At 36.9% G+C, this 21,831-nt stretch overlaps 1 protein-coding gene across 2 annotated transcripts in view; it reads right to left on the reverse strand.

Moving 5' to 3' along the window:
• Nucleotides 1-21,831, reverse strand: part of DPH6 (diphthamine biosynthesis 6) — a 192,079-nt gene that overhangs the window by 25,207 nt on the left and 145,041 nt on the right. Inside the window, exons 6-7 of one of the 2 annotated variants that reach the window (XM_010844190.1) lie at nucleotides 15,935-16,093; nucleotides 15,265-15,326 (exon numbers count right to left, since the gene is read on the reverse strand). In XM_010844190.1, the coding sequence (XP_010842492.1) occupies nucleotides 15,265-15,326; nucleotides 15,935-16,093 (221 nt within the window). The remainder of the gene's footprint in view (nucleotides 1-15,264; nucleotides 15,327-15,934; nucleotides 16,094-21,831) is intronic. The other variant, XM_010844191.1, reaches the window with a different exon arrangement.

The following is a 21,831-nucleotide window of genomic DNA, read 5'->3' on the forward strand; positions in this document are numbered from 1 at the left end:
AAACCTAGAAAGAGAAAAGATGTTATGCAGCTTTATAAGCCATACTGAGTTATTATCCTCAGGTCAATGAGAACCCATGGGATGTTCTAAACAGAGAATTGACCTGATCTCATTTGTCTTTTAGAAACATCATTCTGGCTGCATGTGGAGAATGGGCTGGAGGGCAGTAAGTCAAGAAGCAGAAAGAACTGAGAGGTCGCTGAAGGAATCTTGGCAGGAGGAAATAACCTGAAACAGGGAAGGAGCACTGAGGATGGAGAGGAGAGGGCAGATAGGTTGAGAGAGTTTTGAGCAGGTTTAAATAAGTGAATGGAGAAGTGAGGAAAGTTTTTTTTAAAATTAAGAAAAATTTGCAGCTTTCTGCATTGGGAAACTGGATGGATGGTGGTTCTGTTTACTGGTATTTCAGTATGAACAGCAATGGGCTGGGACACTGTTTAATGACCTTTTTTCCAAATTTTATGTATCATGTCATACAACTGATGTCTCAAATCTTTGTGATTATTTTCCTGAGGCTTCTACGTTACTGTGTTTTCTAAGCTACTGCTAGGCTTTTCCAACTCCTTTCCTTCCCGCTGCTCCAAAATTATAAATATCCTTTATGATTCTATGCTTTATTCTTCTTTATCCATTTATTCCTCCTGATAGCTTATGCAGTCCATGGGTTCGGCTAATCACCTTTAGGTTATTCTGTTACTGCAAAGTGTTGAACTGACGAACTGATGATTTGTTAGTACCGATGAACACTGTCACTACTAACTAAAGAAAATGTGCTTTATGCGTTGAAGTTAAGAAAATGATAAAATTATCTTATTTAATCTTCAAAATGACTTTTAAGAATAAAAAAGAGCATAGGCTCTGAAATCAGATAGATTTAAAGCATAAATTCCAGTTCTGAAACTTCCCAGCTCTGCGACTTTGGAAAAGTAACTCACCTTCTAAGTGATCCCTCATTTTTAAAATATAAAAATTAATAGTAGCAACCTCATAGGCTTGTTACATAATTAAATAACATAATGCATAAAAAATACTTAGGTCAGAGCTGTAATACACAGCTTAACTATAAGAGTAGGTAAAGCACATATTGTAGTGAGGCGCGGTGAAAGCAGGATTGTGTAATACATTGGTCAAAAGCAGTAGCTCTGGAGGCAGATCGTTCTCGGTTCACATCATCCTTCATTCAAATCATAGCTCTGTCACTTTGTAGCTATGCAGTCTAAGGTCATGCAAACTCTCAGAGCCTCAGTTTACTGATCTGTACAATGGAGAAGACAACAGTACCTACCTCACAGGAGTGCTGTTTTCAGTAACAAAACCATGTGAAAAAAAGGTCTAATATCTTACACAGCACACAGTAGATACTTGATGAAATGGTTACTAATTTTATTTCTTTTTCCTTTTCCAGAGACAAAAACTAAACTGATTTGCGAAGGATATGTAGCTTAGAACTAAACAAACTCATAATTTAAAGTTGTGTCCTAACTCATAAATAATAAACCTTAGTCTTTAGCCTGAACACCTCAATTGTGTGCCAACCTCATAGTTTTAAAAACACATGCTTCTGGTTTATAATTTAAAACTCTGTATATTTAAGACCAATCTTATCGTGTTCCTTTTCAATCCTGTTCTCTGCAAACATGTGTGCTTCTTATTTCCCCAATTATTTGTGTGTGGATTAATCTTTGATTCTTCCTTTTCCAGCTTCTAGCCATTTGATGCTGATTTCTTTTTCATTCTTCCATCCGAATCTTTGTTTGTTCTGTGTCTCTATCCCTACTGTCAGAGGTTTCATGCTTTAAGTCCTCAGACCTGTTTCAATAAGAGCATCTTAGACTCTTTTTGATTTCCAATTTCTTCTCTCCCAGTCCAGGAATACTGCCACCACACTAAATTTCCTGAGATATGTTTTAATAATAAATATCCCTGTTGATGAGCCTTCCATATCTTATTTCTCACCCCAAATCTCTTGGTCCATCTCTCAAGGCCCTTAATGACTGGGTCTAAATTCCCATCTCACCTGTTTCGTATTAATCTACCAACATGAGCTGTTAGTTTCATTTAAATAAAACTCCTTATTGTCCTTGCATGTGTTCTTGCCAAGCAGTCTACAGATTGATTCACTTTGTCGCCACCATCAATACAAAAAAGGTCTTAATGATCCAGAAAACCATGATAGTCAAGTGGGCCTTAGGAAGCATTACTACAAACAAAGCTAGTGGAGGTGATGGAATTCCAGTTGATCTATTTCAAATCCTAAAAGATGATGCTGTCAAAGTGCTGCACTCAATATACCAGAAAATCTGGAAAACTCAGCAGTGGCCACTGACTGGAAAAGGTCAGTTGTCATTCCAATTACAAAGAAGGGCGATGCCAAAGAATGTTCAAATTACAGCACAACTGCACTCATTTCACATGGTAACAAGTTAATGCTCAAAATTCTCCAAGCCAGGCTTCCACAGTACATGAACTGAGAACTTCCAGATGTACAAGCTGGATTTTGAAAAGGCAGAGGAAGCAGAGATGAAATTGCCAACATCCATTGGATCATAGAAAAAGCAAGAGAATTCCATAGAAATATCTATTTTTGCTTCATTGACTATGCCAAAGTCTTTGACTGTGTGGTTCACAACAAACTGGAAAATAGTACTCCAATCTCTTTAAAAATTCTCCAGGATGTCTGACTCTAGGTGAGTAATCACACTATCATGGTTTGTGATCTTTCATGGTTTTCATCCTGGCTAAAGAGCCTCTTGGTGAAAACGAAAGAGAAGAGTGAAAACGCTGGCTTAAAACTCAACATTCAAAAAACTAAGATCATGGCATCCAGTTCCATCACTTCATGGCAACTAGATGGGGAAACAATGGAAACAGTGGCAGACTTTATTTTCTTGGGCTCCAAAATCACTGCAGATGGTGACTGCAGCCATGAAATTAAAAGACATTTGCTTCCTGAAAGAAAAGCGATGACAAACCTAGACAGTGTATTAAAAAGAGACATCACTTTGCCCACAAAAGTCCATATAGTCAAAATTATGGTTTTTCAAGTCATCATTTATGGATGTAAGAGTTGGATGATAAAGAAGGCTGAGTGCCAAAGAACTGATGCTTTTGAATTGTGTTAGAGAAGACTCTTGAGAGTCCCATGGACTGCAAGGAGATCAAACCAGTCAATCCTCAAGGAAATCAACCCTTCCAATATTCACTGGAAGGACTGATGCTGAAGCTGAAGCTCCAATACTTTGGTGCCATCTGATGCAAAAAGCTGACTCAGTGGTAAAGACCCTGATGCTGGGAAAGATTGAGGGCAGGAGAAGGGGGCAACAGAGGATGAAATATTTGGATGGCATCATTGGCTCAATGAACATGAGTTTGAGAAAGCTCCATGAGATACTGAAGGACAGGGAGACCTGGTGTGCTGCAGTCCATGGGGTACAAAGAGTTCGAGATGACTGGGAGACTGAACAACAAAGTATAAGTTTCATCCATCCTTTAGACCAATTTAAGTTCTAAGACTCCCATGACACTGCTTTCAACTATTCCAGGTCAGGTGGTCATCTTCCATTTTTAGCTTCCAATTGCATTTATAGTAAATACCAACTGGGCTTTATCTGATCAAAATTATTAGGATCCCTCCTCATAAGACTCTAAATTTAATGCAAAAATACCTTTTTTTACTTATTTTACAGTACACACTCAATGAAATGTGAGGAACATGTTCATGATAATATATTGGAACAGCCACTAACTATGGAGGACCTTCATTTCTTCTCTTTAACTGCAAATATTAATGGGCTCTACTGCTGAGTCAAATTCCTTAAAGTACACCTTTCAGAATTTTCCTCCCTTCCTTTAAAACCTTCAGTTGCTCATTGCTTAGATAATTAAATCCTTAATTCAGTATTCAAAATTTCTCACAATATGGCTTCTAAATTTTTTCTCAGTTTCCTCTCCAAGTACTTAAGATATATTCCAAATAAGCCAGCCAGTCAAAAGTTCTATCCCCATTCTTAAAGTCCAGTATGGCTGTCAATTTACCTCTCAATTTATTCAGAATTCTCTCAACAACATTCAATGTTTTCTTTGAAATTCTTTGGTACATATTATATACTATCTTAGAGTACATTTTTTAATTTAACAACTTTCATTATATTTTTAGTTGGAGGATAATTGCTTTAAAATATTGTGTTAGTTTCTGCCATACATCAATATGAATCAGTCATAGGTATACATATGTTCTCTCCCTCTTATACCTAGACTATGCCTCACTGACTCAATGAACATGAGTTTGAGCAAACTCTAGGCGACAGTAAGGACAGGTAAACCTGGAATGCTGCAGTTCATGGGGTCACAAAGAGTTGGACATGACTTAGTGACTGAACAACATTTTAATACTTCTTGTAAATTATAAGAGTCACTGAATATCTCAGCCATAAAGCTCCACATATCCTTCCAACTCTGTTATATTCAAAATTTAAAAAATTCCTCTCAAGGATATTCTACCTTCCTCTTAACATTCAAGGTCAGTTATAGGTTTTCCTTTCCATAAGTTCAGCAGTGTAGGGAATAAGGCTTAAAGTTCCATCTCTCACCCACAACATCAAATCACTTTAGTGAAATTCTTTGTCTTTTGCATTGTTAAGTGATAGGTAGCTTGGACTGTAAATTGTTCTTTTGTCAAACTCATAAGGAAGACAAGTTAACTCATATAAAAGAGAACTTGGAATAGAGCTTTAAGCTTGAGGTTAGCATTACAAGTATCCTGCTTTAGCTCTTGTAGCAGCCAGCTAAGCATATACTCCTTAGTCAGTACATATCTGCTTACCTTTGACTCAAGACTAGAAGTCAGATTTCCCAATTCTATGTGAATAGAATAGCTCTGGAAAAAGCAACCAGATCTACATAGTCACCATTTTTATATAATATGATTTCATCTTCCATTTAGCAAACAACTTTTACTTGGAAGATCTTAATAAATCTCATGATTAAAGAGTAACCACTGCTGGTAAAGACAGTGAATTGAATCCATGCACCTACTCCCACCCTCTTCTAAAACTTCCATGGAAGGTATTTCATAAAAAGGCATAAATTCAAAAAAGATGGGGAAAATCAGAGAGCAAGCAACAGAATCAAGAACATTGGAACCTAAGCCAACAGGGAAGCATGCAAAGGACTGACCCAATTTATACAGGAAATTAACTCTTTACTCTAAAGCAATAAAGTAAAGGATTGATGGCACCAGTTACTTCTGAAAGTAAAGGGAAAATGTGAAAAGGACACCAAAATAAGAGGGATAGATTGGCAGTCTTTTTAACAAGCAGTCAGATTCCCTAGAGAAGGCAATGGCACCCCACTCCAGTACTCTTGCCTGGAAAATCCCATGGACAGAGGAGCCTGGTAGGCTGCGCTCCATGGGGTTGCTGAGGGTGGGACATGACTGAGCGACTTCACTTTCACTTTTGACTTTCATGCATTGGAGAAGAAAATGGCAATCCACTCCAGTGTTCTTGCCTGGAGAATCCCAGGGACGGGGGAGCCTGGTGGGCTGCCGTCTATGGGGTCGCACAGAGTCGGACATGACTGAAGCGACTTAGCAGCAGCAGCAGCAGATTCCTAGATCCTTTCCCTATAGGCTGACAACCACCTCTACTTGACCCTGTCAGAACACTGAAGGTTTATCCTCTGCAAAGGGAAAACAAATGAACTAACCTGGGAGAAACAAGACACAGCTGAGGACAGAGGTACTATAAAAAAAAACAGAGGGATTCAGTTAATGTATGCACACAAGATTCTAAGACCTCTAGCCATTTTCCTTGTCAACTCCAACAACAACAGCAAAAACCTGCAGCACATCTTCATGTTAAGAGGAGGCTGGAGGATCATTTGGAATATAACCAGCTCATATTAAATGACCCATATATACTCCCTTCCAGTGTGAAACTCAAGGTCACACAGCTCCATCCACACACTTAGTGCTTGCAATAAAACTTTTAGGTCTCCACTCTTAAACATGAGTAGAACACCAAAGATTAGCAGAATCATCTATAAGATGAAAGACAGAGATCAAAATAAACAAAGGAAAAGACTGACTATGAAGGAGAGAAGAAAAATTATTTAAGGATAAAGCATTACAGATTAAAAAAAAAACATTCAGAGAACAAAAATGTGCTTTTAGAAATTAAAAATAAGATATGAAAAAATTTAACTAAAAATTTAACTGTAAAATTGTGAAATTCTTACAGAAAGAGTAAAGTGATGTAGGTGAAAATTAAGAGAAAAGTTAGAAGTTCAAGGAACATCTAAATAATAAGAATCCAAAGAAGCAAAATTGGGACTGGTTCAAAATTGGCAAAGGAGTACGTTGAGGGTGTATATTGTCACCCTGCTTATTTAACTTATATGCAGAATACATCATGCGAAATGCTGGGCTAGATGAAGCACAAGCTGGAATCAAGACTGCAAGGAGTCAACAGGTTATATCAATAGCCTCAGATATACAGATGATACTACCCTCTTTGCAGACTGTGAAGAAGAACTAAAGAGCCTCTTGATGAAGGCAAAAGAGGAGAGTGAAAAAGCTGGCTTAAAATTCAACATTCAGAAAACTAAGATCATGACATCTGATCCCATTACTTCATGGCAACTAGGTGGGGAAACAATGGAAACAGTGGCAGACTTTATTTTCCTGAGTTCCAAAATCACTGCAGATGGTGACCGCAGCCATGAAATTAAAAGATGTTTACTCCTTGGAAGAAAAGTGATGACAAAGCTACTGCTACTGCTAAGTCACTTCAGTTGTGTCCGACTCTGTGCGACCCCATAGAAGGCAGCCCAGCAGGCTCCCCTGGTCCCTGGGAATCTCCAGGCAAAAACACTGGAGTGGGTTGCCATTTCCTTCTCCAATGCATGAAAGTGAAAAGTCAAAGTGAAGTCGCTCAGTTGTATCCAACTCTTAGCGACCCCATGGACTGCAGCCCACCAGGCTTTTCCATCCATGGGATTTTCAAGGCAAGAGTACTGGAGTGGCGTGCCATCACCTTCTCCGGATGACAAAGCTAGACAGTATTAAAAAGCAGAGACATTACTTTGTCCACAGAGGTCTGTATAGTCAAGGCTATGGTTTTTCCAGTAGTCATGTACAGATGTGAGAGTTGGACCATGAAGAAGGCTGAGTGCCAAAGAATTGATGCTTTTGAACTGTGGTGTTGGAGAAGACTCTTGAGAGTCCCTTGAACTGCAAGGAGATCAAACCAGTTAATCCTAAAGGAAATCAACCCTGAATATTCATTGGAAGGACTGATGCTGAAGCTCCAATACTTTGGCCACCTGATGTGAAGAGTTGAATCATTGGGAAAGAGCCTGATGCTGGGAAAAATAGAAGACAGGAGGAGAACGGGACAATTGAGGGCTAGATGGTTGGATGGCATCACGGGTTCAATGGACATGACTTTGAGCAAACTCCAGGAGATGGTGAAGGACATGGAAGCCTGGGCATGCTGCAGTCCATACGGTCGTAAAGAGTTGGACATGACTGAGTGACTGAACCACAAAAAGAAATAAAAAGAAAGAGTAGGTAAACACCAGTGAAATAATTCAAGAAAACTGCCCAGAACTGAAATTTTCAAGCTGAAAACTCTACCTGTCTCAGCACAATGGATAAAAACATTCACGCCTAAGACATAGCACATAAGACTTTATAATTTTGGGGGCAAAAGAAGTATCTTACATACTCTTACACAGAGGAGATGGAGAGAGAAATAAATAAGGTTGCATAGAAATAGTCAGGAGTCAGAATAACTTTGGGCTTCTCAACAGCATATCAAGCTGCAAGGAAATGAAGCAATATTATCAAGATCTGGAAGGGAAAATATTCCTAAAACAGAATTTATGACTTACTAAAGAACCAATCAAATGAAAGGAAAGAATGAAGACATTTACAGATATGCATACACTCTCAAAGAGTCCTGTGGACTCTTCCTTAAAAAGAATGTGTGCTTCACAAAAATGAGATGGAAACAAAGATAAAAGAAAGACACTGGATCCAGGAAACAAGGGATCTAACAAAGAAGAAAGGTAAAGGGGTCTCTTGGATTATGAGAAGATGATGGATGACAGCCTTGTAATAGGCATAGAATGAAACTGACCCAGATTATGTACATCAGGTCTAAGGCCCTGGAAAAGACTTCAGGGAGAGGAAACTGAAAAACTATTTAGTATGTCTGAACATCTGGCTAAGAGACTAAGAAACTGTCAATGAGTAAAGCACTGAATTAGTGATTAGTACATAGAATATGGAATAAATGAATAAAGCAAGACAATTATAATTCACATGAAAACATGTGAGGATCAAGAAGCAACAGTTAAGAACCTTGTATTGACCAGCTGATTGGTTCAGGATTGAGAAAGGAGTATGGCAGGGCTGTCTGCTGTCACCCTGTTTGTTTAATCTATACACTGAGCACATTATGAGAAATGCTGGACTAGATAAGTTACAAACTGGAATCAAGAGAGGTAGGAGAAACATTAACAACCTCAATAACACTCTAATGGCAGAGAGTGAAGAGGGACTAAAGAACCTCTTGATGAAGGTGAAGGAGGAGAGTGAAAAAGCTGGCTTAAAACTAAATATTAAAAAAACCAAGATCATGGCATCCAGCCCCAGCACTTGATGGCAAATAGAAGGGTAAAGGTGGAAGCAGTGATAGATTTCCTCTTCTTGGGCTCTAAAATCATTGTGCATGGTGACTGTAGCCATGAAAACAGAAGACAATTGGTTCTTGGCAGGAAAGCTATGACAAACACAGACAGTGTGTTGAAGAGCAGAGACATTACTCTGCTGACAATGGTCCGTATAGTCAAGGCTTTGGTCTCTCCAGTGGTCATGTATGGTTGTAAGAACTAGACTGTAAAGAAGACAGAACACCAAAGAATTGATGCCTTCAAACTGTGGTGCTGGAGAAGACTTCTGAGAGTCCCTTGGACAGGAAGATCAAAGCAGTCAATCTTAAAAGAAATCAACCCTGAATACTCATTGGAAGGACTGATTCTAAAGCTGAAGTTCCAGTATTTTGGTCACCTGACGCAAACAGTCGACTCACTGGAAAAATCTCTGATGCTGGGAAAAACTGAGGGCAGAAGGAGAACAGGGTATCAGAGGATGAGATGGCTGGATGGCATCACCAATGCAATGGACATGAACCTGGGCAAACTCCCGGAGATGGTGAGGGACAGGGAGGCCTGGCGTGTTGCAGTCCATGGGGTCACAAAGAATTGGACATGACTGGGAGACTGAACAACAACACAGGAAAGGTTTACTAGCAGAGTTTACTACCTAATGAGGCTGTGTTTTGAGTTTTTATAGTTATTGTAATTTAAACACTGACTATTCATACAACCAGAATTGCAGTATTATGTGGGAAGATGGAATGAGGAAAAGGGTACACATATTTGGTGGAGACAAAGGGAGTAAAGATAGCTAAATCTGCATAATCTAGAGTGAGAAATCAATAAATAGTGCTAAATCTGAGGGAAATCATTAAGTAATACAAAGACATAGAGGTAAAAATCAACCATAAGACATGAAAGTGAGATGATGAAGTAAGTAAGAGGCAAGAAAGACTCAGAGGGTTGTTTACATAGCAAAGAATGAAGAATCATTTCAAAGACTGAGTTCAACAAACATTGTAAAATATCACAAATATAGGAATACTCTTCAAAAACATTTAAAGAGCAGTCCAAAGCTTTTAAAATTTGATGTAATTTTATATTAAAATTCATCTCCTTTTCTGAACAATGAGAAAATAATCCTGGGGGGAAGAAGCACAAAAGATAAAATAATTTTTTAATCCATTGTTTATGTATCATATAATAATTTTAGGAACTTGCAGAAACTTAAGGAGCAATGGCTGAAATGATTCCATAGTTAACTTAGAGTAATAAATGTATAAGCCTTGAAGTTTTATTTTTTGATCCAGAAATTATAATTCCTAGGAATTTATCTAAAGAAAATAATAATCAGAAATATACATGAAGATTTACTAGGAAAGATAATAATCAGAATAGTGTTTATAATAATTTAAAAAGAAATAACTTTTTAATAACTTATTAGGTTGTTGAAAAAGTAATGGTGGTTTCAGACCATGAATTTTAAATCATTATAACTAGACTCAAACACATCTTTATTAATTAAAATAGAAATGAGTACAATCAACACATTTTTGGTAATGAGGTATAAGTTTGTTTATTCCTGTAGCATAAAAAGCCATGCTTTGGGATTTGATAAACTCTTGGAAAACATTTTCTGCCTCCTGCTGGTTGTGGGAGCATTTTCCCTGCAAAAAGTGGTGGAGATGCTTAAAGAAGTGGTAGCTGGTTGGTGAGAGGTCAGGTGAATATGGTGGATGAGGCAAAACTTCTTAGCCCAATTTGTTCAACTTTTGAAGCACTGGTTGTGTGACATGTGGTCAGGCGTTGTTGTGGAGAAGAACTGGGCCCATTCGGTTGACCAATGCTAGCTGCAGGCATTGCTGTTTTCGGTGCATCTCACTGGATCTGTTGAGCATACTTCTCTAATGGTTTTGCCAGGAATAAGAAAGCTGTAGTGGATCAGATGGGCAGCAGATCACCAAACAGTGACCATGACCTTGTTTTGGCACAAGTTTGGCTTTGGGAAGTGCTTTGGAGCTTCTTCTTGGTCCAAGCACTGAGGTGGTCATTGTCACTTGTTGTATAAAATCTACTCTTTGTCGCACGTCACAATCCAATTGGGAAATGGTTCATTGTTGTTGCATGGTATAAGAGAAGAAAGATGACTCTTCAAAACAACAATTTTTTGATTTGTTTTCAGGTCATGAGGTACCCACTTCCTGAGCTTTTTCACTTTTCCAGTTTGCTTCAAATACCAAATGACCTTAGAATGGTTGATGCTGAGTTCTTCAACAATTTATCCTGTAGTTGTAAGAGGATCAGCTTTGATGACTCCTTTCAATTGGTAGTTGCCAACTTCTGATGGCCAGCCACTATGCTCCTCATCTTCGAGGTTCTCATCTCCTTTGCAAAACTTTTTGAACCACCATTACTCTGTATGTTCATTAGCAATTCCTGGGCCAAATGCATTGATATTGAGAGTTGCCTCCCTGCTTTATGATTCATTTTGAACGTGAATAAAAAAATCACTTGTATTTGCTTTTTGTCTAACATCAAATTTATAGTCTAAAGTAAATATAAAATAAACATCAAGTAATAAGTCATTAGCAAAAGAACATAAAGTAAGATGTGCATGAAAATGATGTATAATATAATCACAGTTTCCAATCAAATGCAAAAGTTCAACAATGTAAAACCACAATTACTTTTGTACCAACCATAGAGACAAATATTCCCAACAAGAATATATTCACATGTAGAATATGAATATGATGGAATCTACACAGCCATTAATTAATGTATTTTCAAATAGATTTAGTTCTGTGGGAAAGTAAACACATCATAATATTATGAGAAAAAAAGGAGACAAACTATATGTATAGTTGAACCAAACTGTGCAAATACAATACGTACAAATATTTAATAATATGAACTTGAGTGTACAACAAAAGCTCAGGAAATAAAAATCAGGGAATACACCAACACATTAGCAACATGCATCATGGGGCAGAAGAACTATGCTTTTTTTTGCTACCTTATACTTTACCATATTGCAAATTTGCAGTAACAGTCAGGTATTCTTATGTCTTATTAAAAATATTTATTTTATTTATTTGTTTCCTTGGCAGTGCCGGGTCTTGGTTGCAGCACACAGAACTTTGATCTTTGGTATGGCATGCAGGAACTTAAGTTGCAGCATTTAATTACCTGGCCAGGGACTGAACCTAGGCCCCCTGCATTGGGTGTGCAGTCTTAGCCACTGAACCCCAGAGAAGTCCCTTATGTTGTTATTTTAAATTTTTCCATTTATTTATTAACGAGAAAAGGGATGGGGGGATAGGCAACATAGCGGTAGAGAATTAAGAGCTACAAACTATCATATAAAGTAAGCTATGGGATATATTATAAAGTATAATAAATATAGTCAATATTATTTAGAATAACTGTAAATGGAGTATAACTTTTAAAAATGTGAATCACTATATTGTACATCTGTAACATAATACTGCAGATGGTGACTGCAGCCATGAAATTAAAAGATGCTTGCTCCTTGGAAGAAAAGTTATGACCAACCTAGATAGCATATCGAAAAGCAGAGACATTACTTTGCCAACAAAGGTCTGTCTAGTCAAGGCTATGATTTTTCCAGTGGTCATGTATGGATGTGAGAGTTGGACTATGAAGAAAGCTGAGCACCGAAGAATTGATGCTTTTGAACTGTGGTGTTGGAGAAGACTCTTGAGAGTCCCTTGGACTACAAGGAGATCCAACCAGTCCATTCTGAAGGAGATCAGCCCTGGGATTTCTTTGGAGGGAATGATGCTAAAGCTGAAACTCCAGTACTTTGGCCACCTCATGCGAAGAGTTGACTCATTGGAAAAGACTCTGATGTTGGGAGGGATTGGGGGCGGGAGAAGGGGACGACAGAGGATAAGATGGCTGGATGGCATTACTGACTCGATGGACGTGAGTCTGAGTGAACTCTGGGAGTTGGTGATGGACAGGGAGGCCTGGAGTGCTGCGATTTATGGGGTCACAAAGAGTTGGACACGACTGAGTGACTGAACTGACTGAACTGAACTGAACATATAATACTGCACGTCAACTGTACTTCAATAAATAAAAAATAAAAATTCCTATTTATCTCTATTCCTTATCCCCTTTTCCTTATCACAGACATATATTTAAAAGTATTCCATGTGTATCTTTTGTCTATGTCCTTGCAAATGTATTATGATTTTGTGTCCCTGTATTTTTAATTTATTTCAATGGTGCTTTTATTCATTCAGCACTTTGCTACCATTTGTACATTGACAGTAAAATATGAAGGGATTTGAAACTTGAGGAGCAGAGAGGGAATAAAATGGTCATTATGGAGAATGGGTAGATAATTTTTTTGTGAAATGTAAGACTGACAGGTCTTGTGAGGAACTTGCTAAAGTAGAATAAAGTAATTTCTGTGTTTAAACATATTATGGTAACACACAGGTTAATTCACAATCAACATAATGGTAATCCTAAAGCTTTACTTGCCTTTCTAAAAATAATCTACAGATGCTTGAAACCTGACCTCACAACTTCAAGTTTTAGAAGCATCTTTTGCCAAAACTCCAGTCTCCTATCTCTGAAGTTCCCTTTCTTTCACCCTCATAAGTTTAATTACATTATTTACACTGCTTTTGTAGAAGCAAAATTTAGCCCAATGGTAGTGAATAGATGTGAACATAGATATGCTGGGCATAGAACAAATTACTGTGAAAAGAGTCCTATCAGAGGGGCATGGAAAGCAGCCATGTCCATCATAAATGATATCAAAGTATCTAGAAATCAAAATAATTTGTCACAATTATATAATCATTTCAATCTTTTGCTATTTTCCTAGCTCATTTTCAAATCTTTTCCTAGCTCATTTCCAAATCTTTTACTATTTATGTCACTCATTGGAAAAGACCCTGATGCTGGGAAAGATTGAAGGCGGGAGGAGAAGAGGATGACAGAGGATGAGATGGTTGGATGGCATCACCGACTCAATGGACATGGGTTTGGGTAAACTCTGGGAGTTGTTGATGGACAGGGAGGCCTGGCGTGCTGCAGTCCATGGGATCACAAAGAGTCAGACACGACTGAGTGACTGAACTGAACTGAACTGATTTTCCTAGCACATGTTAGATGCTTAATAATACTTAATAAGGGGCTTCCCTGGTGGGCTTCCATGGTAGGTCAGCTGGGTAAAGAATCTACCTGTAATGCAGGAGAGCCTGGTTCAATTACTGGGTCAGGAAGATCCCCTGGAGAAGGGATAGGCTACCCACCCTAGTATTCTTGGGCTTTCCTGGTGGCTCAGACAGTCAAGAATTTGCCTGCAATGCGGGAGACCTGGGTTTGATCCCTGGGTGGGAAGATTCCCTGAAGGAGGGTATGGAAACCCATTCCAGTATTCTTGCCTGGAAAATTCCATGGACAGAGGAGCCTGGTGGGCTACAGTCCATGGGGTTGCAAAGAGTCATACACAACTGAGTGACTAAGTACAAGCATAACGCTTAGTAAAACAAGAAATGAACATTTTAGGGATTTCTAAGCATTTGGTACATATTGATAAGCCATAAAATAATCAAATATCTGAAAGAAAAATGTGAAACACATATAGTTACTGACAGGTGTAACTGCTAACAGTTCATATTACAGCACTGGCATTAACAGTGTCCAGAGACAATTTGATGAAGAACATGGGAGGGAAAAATGGTAACTTAATAGAGGAGTTTACTTCTTTCACAGAAGTAGGGTGATTTTCTTTTTCATTTTTTGTAACTGTAAAATTTCAAAAATCCAAGTTACACTATTCTCGTTAATTCAGAATTGCCATACTAATCCTAACATTTGACCCCTAATTCTAATAAAATATAATACAGTTAATAGAGTAAAAATAACAAGATCTTTCTTTAATATTTAAAACACATTTAGACTTTGACAATGATAAACAGTTGTAACCTGAAGCCTCGGGATAATTTATTTACTACTCGGCAAGTTAATTTCCTAATTGGTAAAAGAAAAGAGGTTAGATTAGATAATCTATAAAGGAAATTTTCTCTTGCATTTCTGATGGAAATGCACCTTATCATGGAGACCATCAGGGACTGTACTTTGAAAGTGAAAGTGTCAGTCGCTCAGTCGTGTCCAACTCTTTTCAGGCTGCAATTGACTGCAGCCCGCCAGGCTCCTCTGTCCATGGAATTTTCCAGGCAAGACTAATGGAGTGGACTGCCATTCCCTTCTCCAGGGAATCTTTCTAGCCCAGGGATTAAATCCAGGTCTCTTGCATTGCAGGCAGATTCTTCACTGTCTGAGTTACCAGGGAAAATAAAAGTAAACTTTTTGACAAACAATTTCCTTTTTAATATAGCTTACTTAATTATTCTTTTAGCGAGCGCAACAGAGTAGTCATAACTTTTGTAATTAATTTTAAACACTTTCATACCCATCTGAGGTTTAATTTTATCACAAAGCTGTATCATCAATGTATCTGAGAATTTCTAAAAATTGATTGTATAATCAGCATATCATGGCATTGTTTATTTTCCTCCTTTAGATGCCTGTATTTTGAGAAATACTCTAAATTCTTACCTCTAAGAGATAGGGCTCCATTTGATCCAAGGTTTTTCCAAGATGCTTATCTGGATCTAAACCTGCCAAGAAAGGTCAAATATTTTTTTTACATAACTATTAAACTGGAGGTTTAAAAACACATTTCCATTCCCTTGGTTCCTCTTTGCCTAGGAAACTAGTGTATATATATTTTAAAGTGCTCTGATTCTAAAGCAAAATTTACTTTGCTAGTATTTATTTTTCTATTCCCCTTGGGTAACTGCTTTTCTTGCTCCTGAAAAGTAAGTTTCATTCCAGTTCATTTTTTAATTGCTCTTCATCAACTACCAGATGCATTGTTTCAATCCCTTTTTCATTTTTGAGGAACTGTAATTAGGGTAGGAAAAAAACTATCATTTAGAAGATATGAAATTGAAATCCAAGGCATTTTAATTATTATAATTTGTTTTTACTCATGGAGACAACAGTGAGAATTTTTCTGACACACCTATTTTGTATAAATTTCAAACTTATTTGGAGAATAAAAGTAGAAAACAAGAGAGTGGTAGGCTGTAAGCCTATATAATTAATTCACTTAATAACACATGAACAGAAATATTACCAAATTAAATGACAGCTTATTTTAATGACGACTTGTGTGACAGTGTTTTCTAAGAAAAAAAGAAACTCTGAAAAATCATTATAGTACCAGTAGCATGTGCATAATCTCTGATGAAAGTGTTCCAACTGATAACAGCAGAGTTTATGTGAGTGATGGGGTATAGGTAGACTACTGTGGACAACAGGAACTCGTCCCACATTCCAAAATTCATCTTCCAGGGGGAAAAAATCACATGCCACAATTCAGCTATGAAAGAATGAACTCACTTTAGATATTTACATCCATAGTATTTGCAGTAGCTTAAGCTTATTTAAATATGCTATTTTTACATTTTTATTGGTTTAAACCATTTAGCTTATTGAGTATACGAACTGAGTAACAATTTTCTGCTTCTAGTTGGATGCATGTTTTGGTAACATGATATTTGTTATAATCACATACAGAATAATAAAAGGGAAGTCAGATAAAGATTGAGGATTCTCATATTGTAAAGCCAAAGCAAACAACTCAAACTAGTAGCACTAGGTAGATTAAGTCAACTCCCTTCATGGCACCCTTATCGTGGTGTATTCACTAAAAGCAAAATTTCAGTTGGCTGGGTAAACACATTGATGAATTAATCACTGACTTATTCTAGTCTCTATTCATGTAGAACACTTTTCAAAGTTTAAAATGAATAAGTAAATGAAATATTTTGAGACAAACACATATGTAATCATCACTCAGATTTAATAAACTTAAATATCTTGCCATATTTCCTCCACAACTTCAAGAAATAAACATCACCAACATAATAGAATTTCACAGTATATCTACCCCTAATTAATCTATTTTCCCTAGTCTTTCAACATGAATAACCACTCTTATCAAGTATTTCCCAACTATGCTTTTATAATTTTATTACAAGTGTACATATCCAAAACAATATTTGATGTTGTTCATGTATATCAAATTTTAACATGAATGATAACTTTTGTTTTTTTACAGTTCCCTTTGTTAATGAAAGATTTATTTATATTGATTACTGTGGCTCTGGTCCATCCATCTTTACTGTTCTATTTCATTATGGAATTTACATGTCCATTTTCCAGTAGGTGGACAGCTGGGCAATGACTTATTTCTAATGTCTGTTTTTCTACTAGGAAGAACTTTCTGTGCTGCATTAAATATGCATATATGTAAAATTACCATGATAGTGTAGAAAAACTATAATATAATTGCTATTTTATATATATTTATACCTATATATGTAATCTTCAAGTCTACTATATATTGCCAAATTGCTCTCCAAAGAAGTATTGTTACTTTGTACTTTCACCATCAAGGAAATAAATCCCTAGTTCCCATGATATGAAAACAGTTTAATATCAGATTTTTCATCTTTGCCAATCTGATATACACAGACATATAAAAAATGTTTTGGATACTTGTATTAGTTTTCACCTTATGATTGCTATTAAAAATAAGCACTTTTCCATATTTCATTGCCCATTCATTCAGGTTTTCACTTCTATGAACTGCTTATTAAAATGATTTGGTTTTTTAAATGCTGTTTTCCCTTTTATTTGATGATTAATTTTTCTTGATATATTCTGAATGCTGATTCTTCATCATTATGGGCACAGTAAACATTTTGCTAACCAGTGGCTTGTTATTACACTTTTTTATTGGGGGAAGGTCTTTTGATAAACATAAAAATTTTAACCTTATAGTAGTCAAAAGAATTGTTACTTAAAAATGTTTTTCCTTTCTTTGTAATAAATTCTTTCCTTCCCCAAGGAAATAGTGTGAGTCTTTTATATTTTCCTTTTGAAGTTTTAAAACTTTGTATTCACATTGAGATATTCAACTTATGTAGAATTTACTTTCAGTTATCATAGCTAGAGTGTTATAATTCTATCTCTTATTTATGGGTAAAGTATTGCTTATGGAATCCTTTCCCTACCTCTGCCAAACACAACATCTCTATCAGTTCAGTTCAGTCACTCAGCAGTGTCTGATTCTTTCTGACCCCAAGAACCATAGCACGCCAAGTCTCCCCGTCCACCACCAACTGCCGAGTCTACCCAAACCCATGTCCATTGAGTTAGTGATGCCATCCAACCATCTCATCCTCTGTCATCCCCTTCTCCTGCCCTCAATCTTTCCCAGCATCAGGGTTTTTTCAAATGAGTCAGCTCTTCACATGAGGTGGCCAAAGTATCGGAGTTTCAGCCTCAACATCAGTCCTTCCAATGAACACACAGGACTGATCTCCTTTAGAATGGACCGGTTGGATCTCCTTGTTATCCAAGGGACTCTCAAGAGTCTTCTCCAACATCACAGTTCAAAAGCATCAATTCTTTGGCACTCAGCTTTCTTTAGAGTCCAACTCTCACATCCATACATGACTACTGGAAAAAGATAGCCTTGACTAGACAGACCTTTGTTGGCAAAGTAATATCTCTGCTTTTTAATATGCTGTCTAGGTTGGTCATAACTTTCCTTCCAAGGAGTGATGGTCTTTTAATTTCATGGCTGCAATTAGCATCTGCAGTGATTTTGGATACCCATACTTCACAGCAAATAGAAGAAGAAAAGCTGGGAGCAGTGGTAGATTTCTTCTTCTTGGGCTCTAAAATCACTGTGGCTGGTGACCGCAGCCATGAAAACAGAAGACGATTGGTTCTTGGCAGGAAAGCTATGACAAACCTAGACAGTGTGTTAAAAAGCAAAGATATCACTTTCCTGACAAAGGTCCATATAGTCAAGGCTATGCTCTTTCCAGGAGTCATGTACAGATGTGAGAATTGGACCATAAAAAAGGCAGAGTGCCTAAGAATTGAGGCTTTCAAACTGTAGTGCTGGAGAAGACTCCAGAGAGTCCCCTGGACAGCAAGGAGATGAAACCAGTCAATCCTAAAGGAAATCAACCCTGAATACTTATTGGAAGTACTGATACTGAAGCTGAAGCTCCAATACTTTGGCCACCTGATGTGAACAGGTGACTTATTGGAAAAGACCCTGATGCTGGGGAAAACTGAAGGCAGGAGGTAAAAAGGGTAACAGGATGAGTTCATTGGATGGCATCACCGATGCAATGGACATGACTTGGGCAAACTCCAGGAGATGATGAGGGACAGGGAAGCCTGGCATGCTACAGTCAGTGCGGTTGCAAAGAGTTAGACACTAACTGGTGACTGAATAGCAACTCTTGTATGATTGCAGTGGAACATGTTTTTCAGAAATGTGCAGCCTGATTTATAATTTTTATTTTTTACTGTGAAATGACTCTTCATATTCTTTGACCATTTTTCTAATAGACTACTCATTATCTTTTCTTAATAATACTGAAACATCTCTAAACAAAGGCTATTTATTTCATGAATTCACATAAGGTAGAAAACTTTATTGGTGATCAGTCTTTTACATTAGATTTTGTCACATATTTGGCAACTTGGGGAGTTTCATCAAGATGTCAGTTTTTTGCTGTTTTTAATATTTTCTCTGACTTTTAATTTCATAAACTTTACTCTTACTTTTATTACTTCCTTGCTTCTATTTACATTTATTCAGTAGTTTATTTATCCTAGATTCTTGATTTGAACACTTGATTCATTTATATTTACATATTTCTTATTTTTTAAATAGAAAGATTTTAAATACCAATTTAGCTGCATCCCAAAAGATTTGAAAGTGGCACATTTGTTGTCATTCAGTTGTCAATATTTTGTCATTTTTATTGTTATTTAAGATTACTCTTGTGTCAAACATGTTTGTTTACTTCTACTACTTTTTTTTCCTTTCTAATTTGACTGCATATGGTCAAGACTATATCTTTATACTACAATTCTTCAAAATTTGGTAAAGTTTCTTCATGACTTATAGATAATTACATATTATAAATACCCCATCTGTGCTTGGAAAGTGGATCTGTTGAAAGCAAGTTCAGTTCACTCAGTCGTGCCCAACTCTTTGTGACCCTGTGGACTGCAGCATGCCAGGCTTCCCTGTCCATCACTAACTCCCAGAGCTTGCTCAAACTCATGTTCATCGAGTTGGTGATGCCATCCAACCATCTCAACCTCTGTCATCCCCTTCTCCTCCTGCCTTCAGTCTTTCCCAGAATCAGTCTTTTCCAATGAGTCAGTTTTTCAGCTTCAGCATCAGTCCTTCCAATAAATATTCAGGACTGATTTCCTTTAGGATGGACTGGTTGGATCTCCTTGCTGTCCAATGGACTCTCAAGAGTCTTCTCCAACACCACAGTTTAAAAGCATCAATTCTTCAGCACTCAGCTTTCTTTATAGTCCAACTCTTATATCCATACATGACTACTGAAAAAAACCATAGTTTTGACTAGATGGACCTTTGTTGGCAAAGTCTCTGCTTTTTAATATGCTGTCTAGGTTGGTCATAGCTTTTCTTCCAAGGAGCAAGCATCTTCTAATTTCATGGCTGCAGTCACCATCTGCAGAGATTTTGGAGCCCCCCAAAATAAAGTCTCTCACTGTTTCCATTGTTTCCCCATCTATTTGCCATGAAGTGATCGGACTGGATGCCATGATCTTAGTTTTCCAAAATAAGATTTTATACTTAAACACACAAAATCATGACCTTAATTGTTAATTCTGCCGTTCAAATCTTCTATGACCTTACTAATATTTTATTTACATGAACTATTATTTCAAATAAAGGGGTGGTATAACCTTTCAGTACGATTTTGGTTTTAATAGTTTGTTATAATTCTGTCAATTTTGTTTTATATGCTTGAGAAGTAACTTGTTACACACAAGTTCATAATTTCTAAAACTTTTGAGAGTATTATTCCTTTATCGAGAAGTGGTGAGCTTTTCATCTCCACATATGACTTTTATCATACATTCTATTTATCAACATTATAATTTCAGCTTTCTTTTGTTAATATTTTTCTGATTTACACATAACCAGGGTTTGAAAAATTTTATTCTATCTTATAAATACAAGTTCACAGAATTGAGCTTAAATATTTTATATTTTTTATATTCTACATTTTTTTTTCTGGACCTGTTTCTGTCACCTTATTGTGGACTTCTCATTATATTAAACTTTATGTATCATTTTTCCTTTGCCATTTTCTGCCTCATACCAAAAAATAAACAAAAAAAAGATCAAAACAGTGTTTTGCCTGTTTTCTCGGCTGATTAGAAAGCTGTATACTGGATTTCTACTCTTTCAGTAATCACTGGTAATTTTTAACACACATTCAAAACCATAGAAAAGTGTTAGTCACTCAGTCAGGTCCAGGTCTTTGAGACCTCCATAGACTGCAGCCCTCCAGGCTCCTCTGTCCATGGAACTTTCTAGGCAGAATACTGGAGTGCCTATCCATTCCCTTTTCCAGGGGATCTTTCTGACCTAGGAATTGCCTTCTGGATGAATTATTTTTTTCTGCTTCATTCATTCTCTCTTTGACTTGGTTCATCTAGAGTTTATTCTGCCCACTGCAATATTTTGTTTTTTAAATGACCATATTTCACTGCCGAAATTTCTAATTGTTTCTTTTCACATCATACTGTTTTGAGTGATTTAGTTTTCTAACTGATTGCTTTTTCTTTAATGGATGCGTTATTTTTATCTTTTTCAGGTTCTCCCTCATAGAGGGCTATGATCGTCCAATTACTTTTGCCTATTTCCTGACCCTTGGTAGTACAGCCCCACAGCTTCAGTTCTGAACTATTTTGTATTCTATTCATTCCTAATTCACAGTGATGTTTATAATGCTTTCAGTCTCTCATGACTGAATCTATGAATTTATGTTTTGTGTTCTTAATAAGGATCTGGGAGTAAATAAATACCTATCTAAAATGCATGAAAAGTATTTTAAGAGCACATGGCTTTATATAGGTTGGCATTGAAAGATCAAATCCAGAGTCTTCCCATTTTCCTTGCAGTCTTTAAATTCACTGCAAAGTTATCAGGCCCCAGGTCTGAACTATTAGAGAAATATCTGTTATATCTCATTT

This window comes from Bison bison, unplaced genomic scaffold (assembly GCF_000754665.1).
Source record: "Bison bison bison isolate TAMUID 2011002044 unplaced genomic scaffold, Bison_UMD1.0 scf7180017864197, whole genome shotgun sequence".
In the NCBI taxonomy this organism is placed as follows: Eukaryota; Metazoa; Chordata; class Mammalia; order Artiodactyla; family Bovidae; genus Bison; species Bison bison.